This window comes from Phalangium opilio, unplaced genomic scaffold, assembly GCF_054372755.1.
Source record: "Phalangium opilio isolate 3A_F unplaced genomic scaffold, DU_Popi_V2 ptg000094l_1, whole genome shotgun sequence".
NCBI lineage: Eukaryota > Metazoa > Arthropoda > Arachnida > Opiliones > Phalangiidae > Phalangium > Phalangium opilio.
In genome coordinates this window covers 1,807,667-1,826,886 of record NW_028324199.1, presented here as the reverse complement: position 1 = coordinate 1,826,886, position 19,220 = coordinate 1,807,667, and the positions used below count along the sequence as shown (strand labels likewise).

At 41.5% G+C, this 19,220-nt stretch overlaps 1 protein-coding gene across 1 annotated transcript; it reads left to right on the top strand.

Annotated features, from left to right (window-relative positions):
• The first annotated feature begins 15 nt into the window (after positions 1 to 15).
• On the top strand, positions 16 to 2,487 carry LOC149637888 (uncharacterized). The gene is made up of 2 exons (XM_089850797.1): positions 16 to 110; positions 198 to 2,487. Exons 1-2 carry the CDS (start codon positions 16 to 18, stop codon positions 2,485 to 2,487), a joined length of 2,385 nt encoding a protein of 794 aa, XP_089706923.1.
• The last annotated feature ends 16,733 nt before the right edge of the window (positions 2,488 to 19,220 follow it).

The following is a 19,220-nucleotide window of genomic DNA, read 5'->3' as shown; positions in this document are numbered from 1 at the left end:
AACAATCCCGCATTAATGGAATCGTTACCTCCAGAATTCAGAGAATTACAAGGTCCAATGAAGATAGACAACGAAGACACGGTCCAAACTTTTGGATTATATTGGCAACCGTCAGCTGATCATTTCATATTCTAAGTTACGTTGCCAAAGACAACAAATCTTGTCACGAAGAAAACTATTTTGTCTGATACGTCAAGGATATTCGATCCTCTGGGTTTTCTAGCTCCGATCATAATCATCGCAAAAATTATTCTTCAACAACTTTGGTCGTGCAAGCTAGATTGGGATCAACCTTTATCGGCAAACAAAGAAAACGAGTGGTTATTGAACAAATGGACCTCATACAGAAAGGAATTGCCAGAAATTCAAAACATCACTATACAGCGTCACATATCTCAACCAGAGGTACAAGAAATCAGTTTACATGGGTTTTGTGATGCTTCTGAACAAGCATATGCCGCTGCTGTGTATCTTAAAACCATAGATATCAAAGGCCAAGTACAAGTTACACTTGTAGCAGCAAAAACAAGGGTTTCACCATTAAACTCAGAATCAATTCCCAGATTAGAACTTTGCGGAGCGTTATTATTAACACGATTGATGAAGATAATTCAAGAATCACTCAAGATTGACATCCAAGAAATACATGGATGGACTGATTCAACAATAGTCCTAGCATGGATATCATCAACTCCACAAAGATGGAAAACATTTGTAGCAAACAGAGTTTCTCAGATTCAGCAGACCATTCCAAACATGAAATGGCACCACGTCTCAGGAAATTCTAACCCATGTGATTGTGCATCAAGAGGCATATCTGTGGCGGAAATGAGAATTCACGACTTATGGTGGCATGGACCGCAATGGTTAAAACAACAAACACCAATTGACGCAAATGACAGCACACCAGAGTCAGAAGAGTGTTTGAAAGAAGAAAAAAAGAGCAAGCACATAGCAACTCACTTTCACTACGACACTTCTCTCTTAACATCTATTTCATCATTCAGAAAGCTGATCCATGTCACGGCTTACTTATTGAGATTTGTACATAATCTGAAGATAGCAGTTAAGGAAAAACAGAAAGCACCTCTTCTGGATAACAAAAGAAAAGGAACATTAACTACATTTGAATTGGATAACGCCTTAACGCATTGGATTAAAGTAGTACAATCGGAACATTACTTAGAGGAGATTCAACGAATTAAAACCAACAAGCAACTAAAGAAGACAAGCAAATTGCTATGTTTAAATCCATATCTAGATAAGGACCAGGTTCTACGTGTTGGTGGAAGATTGCGCCATGCTAACATACCAGGAAGTCAGAAAAATCCAATAATTCTACCAAAGAAAAGCCTTCTAATTGACCTTCTCATCAAACATGAACACGAGAAAAGTTTCCATGGAGGAGCTCAACTGCTTCTAGCCATACTGCAGAGAAAATATTGGATCATTGGCCTTAAAGATGCGGTTCGATTCCACATTAGAAAATGCATGCGCTGTGTAAGACAACAAGCGTCTACCATACAACAATTAATGGGAGACTTACCAGCACCAAGAGTAAACCCTTCACGAGCGTTTTTACATTGTGGAGTGGATTATGCGGGTCCTTTCCTTCTGCGCGTCATCAAAGGAAGAGGGAACAAAATGTTCAAGGCATACATTGCTGTATTTGTCTGCTTTTCCACACGCGCTTTACATCTGGAACTAGTCAGTGACATGACTACTGACGCATTCCTCGCTGCACTAAAGAGATTTGTATCTCGACGAGGAAAACCAGCAGAGATGAACAGTGATTGCGGAACCAATTTCATTGGTGAAAATCGAGAGATGAAAGAATTTTTGAAATTCATAACCACAACAACACACAATGATCAGGTGTCACTCTGGTGCACTGATGAAGGAATTCAATGGAATTTTAATCCACCTGCAGCACCACATTTTGGTGGATTATTTGAAGCAGGGGTGAAGTCGGTAAAATCTCATCTAAAAAGAGTAATAGGAGCAACAAACTTGACGTTTGAAGAAATGCAAACATTGCTTTGCCAAATTGAAGCATGTGTAAATTCTCGACCACTGACTCCCCTCATTACAGACCCAACTAGTTTGGGAGCATTAACTCCAGGACACTTCCTGATAGGAGATGCCTTAACAGCAATTCCGGAACCAGATCTAACCACTACAAAACTCAACAGACTTTCCAAATGGCAGGTGGGCCAACAAATCCTACAACACTTTTGGAAACGGTGGAGCAGTGAATACCTTTCAAGGTTGCAACAAAGGCCCAAATGGGTCAAGAAAAAACCAAATCTAGCAGTTGGCGATCTTGTTCTCATTAAAGAATCTGATCTTCCTCCTACCAAATGGAAAATGGGACGTATCTTGCAACTACATCCAGGTGCTGATAATTGTGTTCGTGTGGTAACTTTAAAAACAGTTGACAAGGAACTCAGACCAATTACAAAACTTTGCCCGCTGCCGTTAGAGTAAAAACATTCAAATATTAGCAAAATCAAACATTTGTTATAAAAAAACTTAATTGAAAACAAGCATTTCAAGGCGGGCGGGATGTTCAGTCGAACAACATCACTTATTCGTTGTAATGCAGGGTCAGCTACATTATTATGATATACTCCATGTTTTTCATTATTCAAAAAGTACCTGTAGTTAATTCTATACCAAGCCTTGCTTTCCTATAGGGGGATATTTTGTAAAAATGGGGGTAAATGTCAATCGGGGGCTTCTTACACACAATAGAGGACTGGTTTTTCGAGCAAAACATCTTTGAAAGAGAATTTTTAGTATAACGTTCGGCACCTTACTGGAAAGATCACAATTTTTGTTTTTTGATTTTAAATAAAGTTAGTTTGTTACTTTGGTCATTTCTTTCTACATATAATTCACGAACACCCATTTCGCCTGCCACTGCATCGCCAGCACCCATTTCGCCTGCCACCGCATCGCCAACATCTTCTCCGCCTGCCACCGCATCACCAACATCTTCTTCGCCTGCCACCGCATCGCCAACATCTTCTCCTGCCACCGCATCGCCAACATCTTCTTCGCCCGCCACCGCATCGCCAACATCTTCTTCGCCCGCCACCGCATCGCCAGCACCCATTTCGCCTGCCACCGCATCGCCAATATCTTCTTAGCCTGCCACCGGATCGCCAACTTCCATTTTGCCTGCCACCTGATCGCCAACATCTTCTGCGCCTGCCACCGCATCGCCAACACGCATTACGCCTGCCACCGCATCGTCAACATCTTCTTAGCCTGCCACCGGATCGCCAACTTCCATTTTGCCTGCCATCGGATCGCCAACATCTTCTGCGCCTGCCACCGGATCGCCAGCACCCATTTTGCCTGCCAACGGATCGCCAACATCTTCTTCGCCTGCCATCGGATCGCCAGCCCCCATTTTGCCTGCCACCAGATCGCCAGCACCCACTCCGCCTGCCACCGCATCGCCAGCACCCACTCCGCCTGCCACCGCATCGGCAGCACCCATTTCGCCTGCCACCGCATCGCCAACATCTTCTTAGCCTGCCACCGGATCGCCAACTTCCATTTTGCCTGCCACCGGATCGCTAACATCTTCTGCGCCTGCCACCGCATCGCCAACACCCATTTCGCCTGCCACCGCATCGTCAACATCTTCTTAGCCTGCCACCGGATCGCCAACTTCCATTTTGCCTGCCACCGGATCGCCAACATCTTCTGCGCCTGCCACCGGATCGCCAGCACCCATTTTGCCTGCCAACGGATCGCCAACATCTTCTTCGCCTGCCATCGGATCGCCAGCCCCCATTTTGCCTGCCACCAGATCGCCAGCACCCACTCCGCCTGCCACCGCATCGCCAGCACCCACTCCGCCTGCCACCGCATCGGCAGCACCCATTTCGCCTGCCACCGCATCGCCAACATCTTCTCCGCCTGCCACCGCATCGCCAACATCTTCTTCTGCCACCGCATCGCCAACATCTTCTTTTCCCGCCACCGCATCGCCAGCACGCATTTCGCCTACCACAGAATCGCCAACATCCATTTTGCCTACCAGTGCATCGCTTACATCTTCGCCTGCCACCGGATCGCCAGCACCCATTTTGCCTGCCACCGGATCGCCAACATCCATTTTGCCTACCACCGCACCGCCAACATCATCTACGCCTGCCGCCGGATCGACGGCCTCCATTTTGACTGCCACCGGATCGTCAGCACCCATTTTTCCAGCCACCGGATCGCCAATACCCATTTCGCCTGCCACCGGATAGCCAGCACCCACTTGGATGTTGGCGATCCGTTGGCAGGCAAAATGGGTGCTGGCGATCCGGTGGTAGACGCAGAAGATGTTGGCGATCCGGTGGTAGACGCAGAAGATGTTGGCGATCCGGTGGCAGGCAAAATGGAAGTTGGCGATCCGGTGGCAGGCAAAATGGAAGTTGGCGATCCGGTGGCAGGCTAAGAAGATGTTGACGATGCGGTGGCAGGCGAAATGGGTGTTGGCGATGCGGTGGCAGGCGCAGAAGATGTTGGCGATCCGGTGGCAGGCAAAATGGAAGTTGGCGATCCGGTGGCAGGCTAAGAAGATGTTGGCGATGCGGTGGCAGGCGAAATGGGTGTTGGCGATGCGGTGGCAGGAGAAGATGTTGGCGATGCGGTGGCAGTCGGAGAAGATGTCCAACATCCCACGCTGGCTCGAATTGCTTTGCGTTATCGAGTGCGTGATGGAGTTGGCTATGCCTGGAGTCCCTACCTTGAAGGAGAGAGGAATGGAGTTGAAACCCCCATACCTATAGCGTTGGCTGTGTACCCCCACCTACGGCAACATGGTCCTCTCAGCATCCTCAGCGGTTAGGTAGGGTCGTACTGGACGAAATTGTAAAAGGCGCTCCATCTATCTTCAAAATAGAAGCTAGTTCTCATACAAATAAAATGGCGCTCCGCGGCAGCACTTTGCAATCGCCTACCGAAGGGTAGGGGCGTGCGCGAGGTACATAGGGAGAGATACGGTGCCGCAGGTCTCCCATCATCATTTCCAATCCATCTCAACTCCCTTATCCCTGTCCCAACCCCCGCGACTTCCAACCACTAGCATAGCCCACTCGATCACGCTCTCTTTTCCCCGGCTACATATTTTGAAGATGGCACTTTTTTGGCGTATTAACAATCTTGGATCATCTTTGTGAACTTTTAGGGTAGCCCTGACTATATTTTGTTTAAGATTTTAAGCTTAATATCAAACAGACTTTAGTTTTTGCTACAAAAAAGTTTGAAATTGACAATCTCGGATCGTCCTTATGAAATTTTAAGGATATCCGAATTTCATTTTGGGCTTATGACAAATTTTGTAAAATTGTCAATTTGGTCCTATTTCTGGAATTTTTAGGGAGGCACCTCGCGTTTTACTAAATGATTGTAAAAAATTGTATTATGTTAATTACAATAAGAATACAAACTTTTATTGATTTTCGTTTTTTTTGTAGTATCATTATAAATGTCTGATTGAGCTAAAGTTATGGTCCCCTTTATATATGTTTCTGCTTAGTGCAGATTTGAAAATGTAAAACAGTTTCTTAACATTCTTAATTAAAATGAAGACTGAAGGAACAGATATTAATCAAAAATGTCTTGATTAGAATCAAGACCTAAAAAGTATCGATAAGACTGAAGGATCAGATATTAATTTTTCTTTTTAATTGAAACTTAAATGCATGCTTAAGAAAAAACAACGTTCCATTACCGTTTTCCGTTGAAATAAATTATTTTACTGGTAATCAATTTCAAAAATTTACTTATCTCGGCTTTTCGACCACAATTCCATTCCCCGAAAACATTTTATCATTACATTAATTACTTTTGGGAGATAACGTGTCAAAATAAGCTGTAAAACAATAAAAAAAACTGTAATAGCGGTCTGTTTAGCCATGACAACAACCTTTTAAAAGTTACAAGCACCATATAACCCTTTCGAGACTAACAGGACCTGAGCAAACTATAGCTTAACTTGCTACTAGTACGACCAGGGAGAATTGATGTAAACTGGTGTTGAAATCTCATCATGTACGACCTGCGGCCCAGAAACCCTCCCATAGTCCCAGTGTTTGTAGAAAATAATTTTTTCGCTGTTATCTGCCAAAATCAATCTTTCTAGGTAGTGCCGCCTCCTCACTTGAATTTTTCATGATATATTAAGGTTTGAACGAACAAAATTCTAGATTACTATTTTCACTACCATGTCCCTCTGCTACCTTGAAGCAAACTTTCCTCTCTTTTGGCTGCTCATTACCGGTGCCATTCTCTTGACGCTCTGTTCGTTATAACTACTATCATGAGTTTATTTATTTCAAACCAAAATATAAAAAAATGGATTATTTTTCCTTTTGTGCTACTTAGAATTTACAAATGTATATAACGTTGTGCCGTGCCATATCAAATAGTCTCTAACCATTGTTAGAAACTAGAGAGAGAAATTGGTCAGTAACACTGATCATGACCTGAACTATGAGAAAGAACAATAAGACGGTTCACTAAAGTACACTCGATATTACATCATTTTGCAAAACCGCGAGTAAAAATCTTACTGTCCCTATTGAATTTGGCGCCATTGGTTTTAGAATAATTAAAATGTACCACTGCGAAGCGTGCCGGTTACGAATGGGGATGTAACGTCTTTAGGAACCTTTTAAAACGCAAAACCATACACGTGCTCTCCCAAAAGTAATTAATGTAATGATAAAATGTTTTCGGGGAATGGAATTGTGGTCGAAAAGCCCAGATAAGTAAATTTTTGAAATTTATTACCAGTAAACTAATTTATTTCAACGGAAAACGGTAATGGAACGTTGTTTTTTCTTAAGCATGCATTTAAGTTTCAATTAAAAAGAAACATTAATATCTGATCCTTCAGACAAGTGATAACCTCAGTCTTATCGATACTTTTTAGGTCTTGATTCTAATCAAGACATTTTTGATTATTTACATCAGGCTTGATAGTCATTTCATTTAACAAAAGTGCAAAATATTTTTCGTGTTCCGGCAGATTGTCAAGGTCTGTTAATTCAACCATTTCGTTGAAAACGTCTTCTTGAAATCCAGATGTATTTTTAAAGTGTGATCATGTTTATATAATGTGCGAGTTGTTGGTAAGATTACAATTCCACTTTTCTTCAATGACTCATAAGCTGATTTTGGTTTACACATGTAAAAAAATAAATAAAGAATCTGGCTATTACAACCCCTATTTAATGCTCTAGAAAAGAAAGCATCATGCAACTTATATAGTGCACTAATTCAACCCCTATTTGACTACATGAATATATTCTACGCTGATGGAAATAAGTCATATATGAATCAACTGCAAGTCCTACAAAACAGTTGTGCGAGGCGAATCTTACATAGAGGGCGACGCTCATCCGCAACTGTCGCAAGGTCTGAGTTGAATTGGTTGGACGTGGCATGCAGATATGAGTTGCATCTTGCAACACTTATTTTTAATATCATAAAGGGAAATACTCCTCATTATATATTAAATATCTTTGATTGCGCTCTAAATGGACCTAAAATTATCAAACTAGAGGCAGCTCATATAACTTATACATGATGAATACCTCTAATAAATTTAATCAAAAACAAATAAAGACTAGAGGCGTATTTAGGGGTATATTTTTATCCAACGCAGTGATTATCACTGAACTCAATTCACTTCAAACAAATTTGCCTGATAGCACAATCTGTCTATTTATAAGCTTCATAAACACAACACCATCTTCGAGAGTTTCCATTGAGCATCCTCTTGGTGGAGATAAGGCTCTCAATTCCAAGTTTGATTTTGAATTATTCTCATCTATTATCTACAAAAACATCAAATTTAAGAAAGGACTACCATGGTTAAATGTTTCATTGTATTTACGTTAATTTCTTTTATGATTTGAAGATTTTCCTTCGGTTTCAAGGCAACTGTAATTTCTTTCTATAAACACACGCAATATATTTTAATGTAGTTCAACATACTTCAAAAGCAAGGGAATCTTGAAATGAGATACTTACATTAGGATTTCTAAGACTAGCCAGTGAAATTGGGTCAGGATTTTCTTCAGTCGGTCCATTTAGATCATGAAAATGTCTTGAACAAATGTAGGTCCCACGAGAAACATCAGATATTTGGAAATCATTCCGCCCACAAGCCTGAACCCAACGTTGGCATTTTTCTGTCTCTTTTTTTTACAGAAGGAAACTTGATAAAACGTACTCCTGGGGCTCCATTAACTTGTCTATTTGTGGAATTTTGTTTAGAGATGCAAGAACCATATTTGCAGGCTATTCGTTGAGGCATTCCTGAAGTTAATGGATTAACGTAGGCAACGGGTGAACAGACCAATGCAGAACCGGACTAAACCAAAATTACACTTTCAATACAAATTTTCTTATATTCAAGCGTGATACATTTACTTTCGTTTAAATACTCTCTTTGAATATTTTCTTCTAATATTTTTTTAACGTAATTTTTAAAGTAATTTGAAATTTCCATGTTCAAAATTTTTCAAGCAAGCGCGCTTCCTTAACCTCCCATAACCGTTACGTTAGGCTCGTTAGCACTTGGCAGAAGCAGACGACAAAAAAAGTTATCTTTATTATTATTGGTTACTGTCAACCTCACGGTAACCAATAAAAATCTAGAGAATTTTATTCAAAGTGGTCATGTGACCGGAACTTAGCCTGGCCTGTTATTCGAGACGCGCCTGCTCGTTTGAGCTACATCCTGTTTTGCACTGCCAAAGGCAGGAGCTTCCGCTCCCTTTCTTAATTCTCTCTGATAGAGCTAGGGGTTCCGTGAACCAGGAAATAGCCGACTGGCACTTTCCAATGGCCATTTATTGCTACAGCCATGAAAACTAGGGCCGATATTGCAATCTCGTCAGAATCTTGGGCATTGTGGCCTAACCCTAAGTTTTCGTAACCGGAGAACTCTTTCCCTGTCCATTCTGTATGTTTTTGATGGACATTTCATCCAAAGATAACGCTATTAATAGCGAGTGTTTTGATTTTAGCACCTCATTTTTGATGTATGCAAAGCTTTCAGCAGTGAAACCAGGTTGGCCATCAATTTTATTTACCCATTCACGTATAGTGTTTGGGTGGGGCAAACAACGCGTTTTCCTCAAATATTCATACGCTTTGGGCGAAAAAAAGTGGACCGTCAAGGCAAAGCTTCGAATTAACTGAGGGTATTTTTGTTTTGTTGGATTTCTCACTCCTGTGTGTCGTAAAAGTTTAAACATTTCTTTCGCAGTTGGTCCAAAGCGCTCTTGAATAAGCATCGCATTTTCTTCTAAAAGAAGATTTTGCTTCCTCATTTCACGAAGAGCGTCATTGAGGCAAGAAAGTTTTAAATTCTTTCGCCGTCGTGTTTGATGAGCGACCTTGAGCTTTTTTCGATGGGTTTTATTTTTGTTTTTTCTTTTTGTAGTGCATATTGAAGCGCCATCAAATGCATGGATGTTTGACTGGATTTCTGTTTAGTGGAAAGTAAATTTCACGACGAAGAATTTAATATTGTTAGGTATGTTTTAGATAATTGATTTTTCAAACCTCGCGTGTTTCTTTTTTTTTATGAACTGATGGCGAATCATAGGTACTGTGCCTCCTGAAATATGTCTTAAAAACCGTGGAAAAAACCTACTGTATGCACTGATATCGTAATTATTACTCGTAGCTCAGCCGCCTACATGATCATATTTGTTTTGTATTTGTGTTATCTCTTGGTAATCATGAACCCCATCAGGTTCTTGTACATCCATGGTGTTTCCTAGGTCATCAATTGAAGGATTACCTTCTCCCACATCATCGATCATTTCACTTGATCCAGCCTCAATTAATGCATTGTGGTCCAAAATCTCCGCAGACTTCCCATTGCAAATAATATATTATTAACCAAGCTGGGTCTTAATTATTATAATTTAATTATATTATTAATTTTCAAGATATGTACTTCGACGCTGTGGACGGCTGATGTACAGACTTCAACTTCGTGGGTAAAGAACAGAAAATCTTGGATCGATGATGAAGACTCTGTTGCGCGATGTTGGGTGGGTATTGTACTAGGCAATGCACTGTCAATGTATGGTTTCTGCAAATCTCTCGCGCCCGATTTGCCATAGGTGCGCTATTATGTTACATACTATGTACTGACATTCCGAACTTAATATTGCAGCGGCCTCATCCCTGAAGCCGTTGCAGACGATGACGGAGGGCTGAGCACCTTAGTCCACTTTGGGACTATGTTCAGCCTGCCGCCATCTAAGCCTCTCCTCCGTTCTTATTCTATCCTTAAAAAAAACCCCGTTTAAAAAATCAAACCGAGGCGAAAAGGAACGCCGGTTTGTTTCATATAGTTTAGTTCGCCTTTTTGTTTCTGCGGGTCAGTTCGTTTTTAGTTCCCGAACAGTTAGTTCGTTTGTGATTCTCACGGGACCAGGCACGGGTCCATTTCGGCTAAAGTATTTTTGAACGAACTAAATTGTATTCCGCGTGTATCGCGATTCCAATCTTGGATCTCGATTAATTTTTGACAGTTAAATTACTTCGACTTAATAAAGAATTATTCAAAGATCGACCACAAGGTATGTTTATTTACCTTTAAATCAAATTCCCTTATGGGACGATAGTGACGGTTTTGAGTTAGGCCTACACAACTCCCCTCGCTATTGTACACAAGGGACTTGTAGCGCGAACCCCTCCAACGACCGGCCGATAATTCTTTTTCCGAGGGGGAACCGTTACAAATGGTGCCGTGCTCGTCTTTCTGGGACTCGGTCTTTTTTTCCGTCGGGGTGATCGGGCCCGATTCGCGAGTTAGCTAAGGTGCTCAGCCCTCCGTCATCGTCTGCAACGGCTTCAGGGATGAGGCCGCTGCAATATTAAGTTCGGAATGTCAGTACATAGTATGTAACATAATAGCGCACCTATGGCAAATCGGGCGCGAGAGATTTGCAGAAACCATACATTGACAGTGCATTGCCTAGTACAATACCCACCCAACATCGCGCAACAGAGTCTTCATCATCGATCCAAGATTTTCTGTTCTTTACCCACGAAGTTGAAGTCTGTACATCAGCCGTCCACAGCGTCGAAGTACATATCTTGAAAATTAATAATATAATTAAATTATAATAATTAAGACCCAGCTTGGTTAATAATATATTATTTGCAATGGGAAGTCTGCGGAGATTTTGGACCACAATGCATTAATTGAGGCTGGATCAAGTGAAATGATCGATGATGTGGGAGAAGGTAATCCTTCAATTGATGACCTAGGAAACACCATGGATGTACAAGAACCTGATGGGGTTCATGATTACCAAGAGATAACACAAATACAAAACAAATATGATCATGTAGGCGGCTGAGCTACGAGTAATAATTACGATATCAGTGCATACAGTAGGTTTTTTCCACGGTTTTTAAGACATATTTCAGGAGGCACAGTACCTATGATTCGCCATCAGTTCATAAAAAAAAAGAAACACGCGAGGTTTGAAAAATCAATTATCTAAAACATACCTAACAATATTAAATTCTTCGTCGTGAAATTTACTTTCCACTAAACAGAAATCCAGTCAAACATCCATGCATTTGATGGCGCTTCAATATGCACTACAAAAAGAAAAAACAAAAATAAAACCCATCGAAAAAAGCTCAAGGTCGCTCATCAAACACGACGGCGAAAGAATTTAAAACTTTCTTGCCTCAATGACGCTCTTCGTGAAATGAGGAAGCAAAATCTTCTTTTAGAAGAAAATGCGATGCTTATTCAAGAGCGCTTTGGACCAACTGCGAAAGAAATGTTTAAACTTTTACGACACACAGGAGTGAGAAATCCAACAAAACAAAAATACCCTCAGTTAATTCGAAGCTTTGCCTTGACGGTCCACTTTTTTTCGCCCAAAGCGTATGAATATTTGAGGAAAACGCGTTGTTTGCCCCACCCAAACACTATACGTGAATGGGTAAATAAAATTGATGGCCAACCTGGTTTCACTGCTGAAAGCTTTGCATACATCAAAAATGAGGTGCTAAAATCAAAACACTCGCTATTAATAGCGTTATCTTTGGATGAAATGTCCATCAAAAACATACAGAATGGACAGGGAAAGAGTTCTCCGGTTACGAAAACTTAGGGTTAGGCCACAATGCCCAAGATTCTGACGAGATTGCAATATCGGCCCTAGTTTTCATGGCTGTAGCAATAAATGGCCATTGGAAAGTGCCAGTCGGCTATTTCCTGGTTCACGGAACCCCTAGCTCTATCAGAGAGAATTAAGAAAGGGAGCGGAAGCTCCTGCCTTTGGCAGTGCAAAACAGGATGTAGCTCAAACGAGCAGGCACGTCTCGAATAACAGGCCAGGCTAAGTTCCGGTCACATGACCACTTTGAATAAAATTCTCTAGATTTTTATTGGTTACCGTGAGGTTGACAGTAACCAATAATAATAAAGATAACTTTTTTTGTCGTCTGCTTCTGCCAAGTGCTAACGAGCCTAACGTAACGGTTATGGGAGGTTAAGGAAGCGCGCTTGCTTGAAAAATTTTGAACATGGAAATTTCAAATTACTTTAAAAATTACGTTAAAAAAATATTAGAAGAAAATATTCAAAGAGAGTATTTAAACGAAAGTAAATGTATCACGCTTGAATATAAGAAAATTTGTATTGAAAGTGTAATTTTGGTTTAGTCCGGTTCTGCATTGGTCTGTTCACCCGTTGCCTACGTTAATCCATTAACTTCAGGAATGCCTCAACGAATAGCCTGCAAATATGGTTCTTGCATCTCTAAACAAAATTCCACAAATAGACAAGTTAATGGAGCCCCAGGAGTACGTTTTATCAAGTTTCCTTCTGTAAAAAAAAGAGACAGAAAAATGCCAACGTTGGGTTCAGGCTTGTGGGCGGAATGATTTCCAAATATCTGATGTTTCTCGTGGGACCTACATTTGTTCAAGACATTTTCATGATCTAAATGGACCGACTGAAGAAAATCCTGACCCAATTTCACTGGCTAGTCTTAGAAATCCTAATGTAAGTATCTCATTTCAAGATTCCCTTGCTTTTGAAGTATGTTGAACTACATTAAAATATATTGCGTGTGTTTATAGAAAGAAATTACAGTTGCCTTGAAACCGAAGGAAAATCTTCAAATCATAAAAGAAATTAACGTAAATACAATGAAACATTTAACCATGGTAGTCCTTTCTTAAATTTGATGTTTTTGTAGATAATAGATGAGAATAATTCAAAATCAAACTTGGAATTGAGAGCCTTATCTCCACCAAGAGGATGCTCAATGGAAACTCTCGAAGATGGTGTTGTGTTTATGAAGCTTATAAATAGACAGATTGTGCTATCAGGCAAATTTGTTTGAAGTGAATTGAGTTCAGTGATAATCACTGCGTTGGATAAAAATATACCCCTAAATACAATAGAGAACAACCTTCAAATTGTTGAAAATACTATTAATGACGACATATATAACTTCTTATCAAGAATGAATCATTTCAAAATTTGCCTGGGAAATAACGTTGAAGATCTCATCCAGCTCTATAAAGCGAGACAACCAAATAATCACCGAACCAGTAGCTATTACTCAGAACACCTAAAAACAATATATAGCGACAAATGCCAAGCTCTTATTCCGGTATATAAGAAGCGATGTATTGCTTGTCATTTGTATCGAACCCTGCGTTTGCGTAGCAAAACCTTAACCAAATCACTTTCCTATCAAATTGACTCAAAAGCTAAGCATCCCAAGAAAAAATTTAAAACAAACCTCATTTTATCTACCAAAGGGAAGAAAAAAAGACGCACTAAAGCAGGTTTTTAAAGAAAAAATGAAAAACGAAACCCCTGGCTCTTTTATGTCAATTTTAATAAAACAGCAATTAAGGGCTTTGGAAAGATCTAAATATGGCATGAGGTGGGATAGTTTCTTCCTTAAGTGGTGCTCTTACATGAAAAATAAATAGTAGTAATAATAGTAATAATAATAATAATGGGCTTTATTCATCGGATATTCCCGTTCAGAAATTTTCTAGTTTACGAGGGAGTCCGCCTTTTAAATTATATATTGTACAATAGCTATTTTTGTTTCAAATAAATTTTCATTTGCTTTACAAAACATGGTTTAGATTCTATTTGTTTTATACCCACTGGTAAATTGTTCCATAGTGTTACGCCTCTAGTCTTTATTTGTTTTTGATTAAATTTATTAGAGGTATTCATCATGTATAAGTTATATGAGCTGCCTCTAGTTTGATAATTTTAGGTCCATTTAGAGCGCAATCAAAGATATTTAATATATAATGAGGAGTATTTCCCTTTATGATATTAAAAATAAGTGTTGCAAGATGCAACTCATATCTGCATGCCACGTCCAACCAATTCAACTCAGACCTTGCGACAGTTGTGGATGAGCGTCGCCCTCTATGTAAGATTCGCCTCGCACAACTGTTTTGTAGGACTTGCAGTTGATTCATATATGACTTATTTCCATCAGCGTAGAATATATTCATGTAGTCAAATAGGGGTTGAATTAGTGCACTATATAAGTTGCATGATGCTTTCTTTTCTAGAGCATTAAATAGGGGTTGTAATAGCCAGATTCTTTATTTATTTTTTTACATGTGTAAACCAAAATCAGCTTATGAGTCATTGAAGAAAAGTGGAATTGTAATCTTACCAACAACTCGCACATTATATAAACATGATCACACTTTAAAAATACATCTGGATTTCAAGAAGACGTTTTCAACGAAATGGTTGAATTAACAGACCTTGACAATCTGCCGGAACACGAAAAATATTTTGCACTTTTGTTAAATGAAATGACTATCAAGCCTGATGTAAATAATCAAAAATGTCTTGATTAGAATCAAGACCTAAAAAGTATCGATAAGACTGAGGTTATCACTTGTCTGAAGGTTCAGATATTAATGTTTCTTTTTAATTGAAACTTAAATGCATGCTTAAGAAAAAACAACGTTCCATTACCGTTTTCCGTTGAAATAAATTAGTTTACTGGTAATAAATTTCAAAAATTTACTTATCTGGGCTTTTCGACCACAATTCCATTCCCCGAAAACATTTTATCATTACATTAATTACTTTTGGGAGAGCACGTGTATGGTTTTGCGTTTTAAAAGGTTCCTAAAGACGTTACATCCCCATTCGTAACCGGCACGCTTCGCAGTGGTACATTTTAATTATTCTAAAACCAATGGCGCCAAATTCAATAGGGACAGTAAGATTTTTACTCGCGGTTTTGCAAAATGATGTAATATCGAGTGTACTTTAGTGAACCGTCTTATTGTTCTTTCTCATAGTTCAGGTCATGATCAGTGTTACTGACCAATTTCTCTCTCTAGTTTCTAACAATGGTTAGAGACTATTTGATATGGCACGGCACAACGTTATATACATTTGTAAATTCTAAGTAGCACAAAAGGAAAAATAATCCATTTTTTTATATTTTGGTTTGAAATAAATAAACTCATGATAGTAGTTATAACGAACAGAGCGTCAAGAGAATGGCACCGGTAATGAGCAGCCAAAAGAGAGGAAAGTTTGCTTCAAGGTAGCAGAGGGACATGGTAGTGAAAATAGTAATCTAGAATTTTGTTCGTTCAAACCTTAATATATCATGAAAAATTCAAGTGAGGAGGCGGCACTACCTAGAAAGATTGATTTTGGCAGATAACAGCGAAAAAATTATTTTCTACAAACACTGGGACTATGGGAGGGTTTCTGGGCCGCAGGTCGTACATGATGAGATTTCAACACCAGTTTACATCAATTCTCCCTGGTCGTACTAGTAGCAAGTTAAGCTATAGTTTGCTCAGGTCCTGTTAGTCTCGAAAGGGTTATATGGTGCTTGTAACTTTTAAAAGGTTGTTGTCATGGCTAAACAGACCGCTATTACAGTTTTTTTTATTGTTTTACAGCTTATTTTGACACGTTATCTCCCAAAAGTAATTAATGTAATGATAAAATATTTTCGGGGAATGGAATTGTGGTCGAAAAGCCGAGATAAGTAAATTTTTGAAATTGATTACCAGTAAAATAATTTATTTCAACGGAAAACGGTAATGGAACGTTGTTTTTTCTTAAGCATGCATTTAAGTTTCAATTAAAAAGAAAAATTAATATCTGATCCTTCAGTCTTATCGATACTTTTTAGGTCTTGATTCTAATCAAGACATTTTTGATTAATATCTGTTCCTTCAGTCTTCATTTTAATTAAGAATGTTAAGAAACTGTTTTACATTTTCAAATCTGCACTAAGCAGAAACATATATAAAGGGGACCATAACTTTAGCTCAATCAGACATTTATAATGATACTACAAAAAAAACGAAAATCAATAAAAGTTTGTATTCTTATTGTAATTAACATAATACAATTTTTTACAATCATTTAGTAAAACGCGAGGTGCCTCCCTAAAAATTCCAGAAATAGGACCAAATTGACAATTTTACAAAATTTGTCATAAGCCCAAAATGAAATTCGGATATCCTTAAAATTTCATAAGGACGATCCGAGATTGTCAATTTCAAACTTTTTTGTAGCAAAAACTAAAGTCTGTTTGATATTAAGCTTAAAATCTTAAACAAAATATAGTCAGGGCTACCCTAAAAGTTCACAAAGATGATCCAAGATTGTTAATACGCCAAAAAAGTGCCATCTTCAAAATATGTAGCCGGGGAAAAGAGAGCGTGATCGAGTGGGCTATGCTAGTGGTTGGAAGTCGCGGGGGTTGGGACAGGGATAAGGGAGTTGAGATGGATTGGAAATGATGATGGGAGACCTGCGGCACCGTATCTCTCCCTATGTACCTCGCGCACGCCCCTACCCTTCGGTAGGCGATTGCAAAGTGCTGCCGCGGAGCGCCATTTTATTTGTATGAGAACTAGCTTCTATTTTGAAGATAGATGGAGCGCCTTTTACAATTTCGTCCAGTACGACCCTACCTAACCGCTGAGGATGCTGAGAGGACCATGTTGCCGTAGGTGGGGGTACACAGCCAACGCTATAGGTATGGGGGTTTCAACTCCATTCCTCTCTCCTTCAAGGTAGGGACTCCAGGCATAGCCAACTCCATCACGCACTCGATAACGCAAAGCAATTCGAGCCAGCGTGGGATGTTGGACATCTTCTCCGACTGCCACCGCATCGCCAACATCTTCTCCTGCCACCGCATCGCCAACACCCATTTCGCCTGCCACCGCATCGCCAACATCTTCTTAGCCTGCCACCGGATCGCCAACTTCCATTTTGCCTGCCACCGGATCGCCAACATCTTCTGCGCCTGCCACCGCATCGCCAACACCCATTTCGCCTGCCACCGCATCGTCAACATCTTCTTAGCCTGCCACCGGATCGCCAACTTCCATTTTGCCTGCCACCGGATCGCCAACTTCCATTTTGCCTGCCACCGGATCGCCAACATCTTCTGCGTCTACCACCGGATCGCCAACATCTTCTGCGTCTACCACCGGATCGCCAGCACCCATTTTGCCTGCCAACGGATCGCCAACATCCAAGTGGGTGCTGGCTATCCGGTGGCAGGCGAAATGGGTATTGGCGATCCGGTGGCTGGAAAAATGGGTGCTGACGATCCGGTGGCAGTCAAAATGGAGGCCGTCGATCCGGCGGCAGGCGTAGATGATGTTGGCGGTGCGGTGGTAGGCAAAATGGATGTTGGCGATCCGGTGGCAGGCAAAATGGGTGCTGGCGATCCGGTGGCAGGCGAAGATGTAAGCGATGCACTGATGATGTTGGCGATTCTGTGGTAGGCGAAATGCGTGCTGGCGATGCGGTGGCGGGAAAAGAAGATGTTGGCGATGCGGTGGCAGAAGAAGATGTTGGCGATGCGGTGGCAGGCGGAGAAGATGTTGGCGATGCGGTGGCAGGCGAAATGGGTGCTGCCGATGCGGTGGCAGGCGGAGTGGGTGCTGGCGATGCGGTGGCAGGCGGAGTGGGTGCTGGCGATCTGGTGGCAGGCAAAATGGGGGCTGGCGATCCGATGGCAGGCGAAGAAGATGTTGGCGATCCGTTGGCAGGCAAAATGGGTGCTGGCGATCCGGTGGCAGGCGCAGAAGATGTTGGCGATCCGGTGGCAGGCAAAATGGAAGTTGGCGATCCGGTGGCAGGCTAAGAAGATGTTGACGATGCGGTGGCAGGCGAAATGGGTGTTGGCGATGCGGTGGCAGGCGCAGAAGATGTTAGCGATCCGGTGGCAGGCAAAATGGAAGTTGGCGATCCGGTGGCAGGCTAAGAAGATGTTGGCGATGCGGTGGCAGGCGAAATGGGTGCTGCCGATGCGGTGGCAGGCGGAGTGGGTGCTGGCGATGCGGTGGCAGGCGGAGTGGGTGCTGGCGATCTGGTGGCAGGCAAAATGGGGGCTGGCGATCCGATGGCAGGCGAAGAAGATGTTGGCGATCCGTTGGCAGGCAAAATGGGTGCTGGCGATCCGGTGGCAGGCGCAGAAGATGTTGGCGATCCGATGGCAGGCAAAATGGAAGTTGGCGATCCGGTGGCAGGCTAAGAAGATGTTGACGATGCGGTGGCAGGCGTAATGCGTGTTGGCGATGCGGTGGCAGGCGCAGAAGATGTTGGCGATCAGGTGGCAGGCAAAATGGAAGTTGGCGATCCGGTGGCAGGCTAAGAAGATATTGGCGATGCGGTGGCAGGCGAAATGGGTGCTGGCGATGCGGTGGCGGGCGAAGAAGATGTTGGCGATGCGGTGGCGGGCGAAGAAGATGTTGGCGATGCGGTGGCAGGAGAAGATGTTGGCGATGCGGTGGCAGGCGAAGAAGATGTTGGTGATGCGGTGGCAGGCGGAGAAGATGTTGGTGATGCGGTGGCAGGCGAAATGGGTGCTGGCGATGCGGTGGCAGGCGAAATGGGTGCTGGCGATGCAGTGGCAGGCGAAATGGGTGTTCGTGAATTATATGTAGAAAGAAATGACCAAAGTAACAAACTAACTTTATTTAAAATCAAAAAACAAAAATTGTGATCTTTCCAGTAAGGTGCCGAACGTTATACTAAAAATTCTCTTTCAAAGATGTTTTGCTCGAAAAACCAGTCCTCTATTGTGTGTAAGAAGCCCCCGATTGACATTTACCCCCATTTTTACAAAATATCCCCCTATAGGAAAGCAAGGCTTGGTATA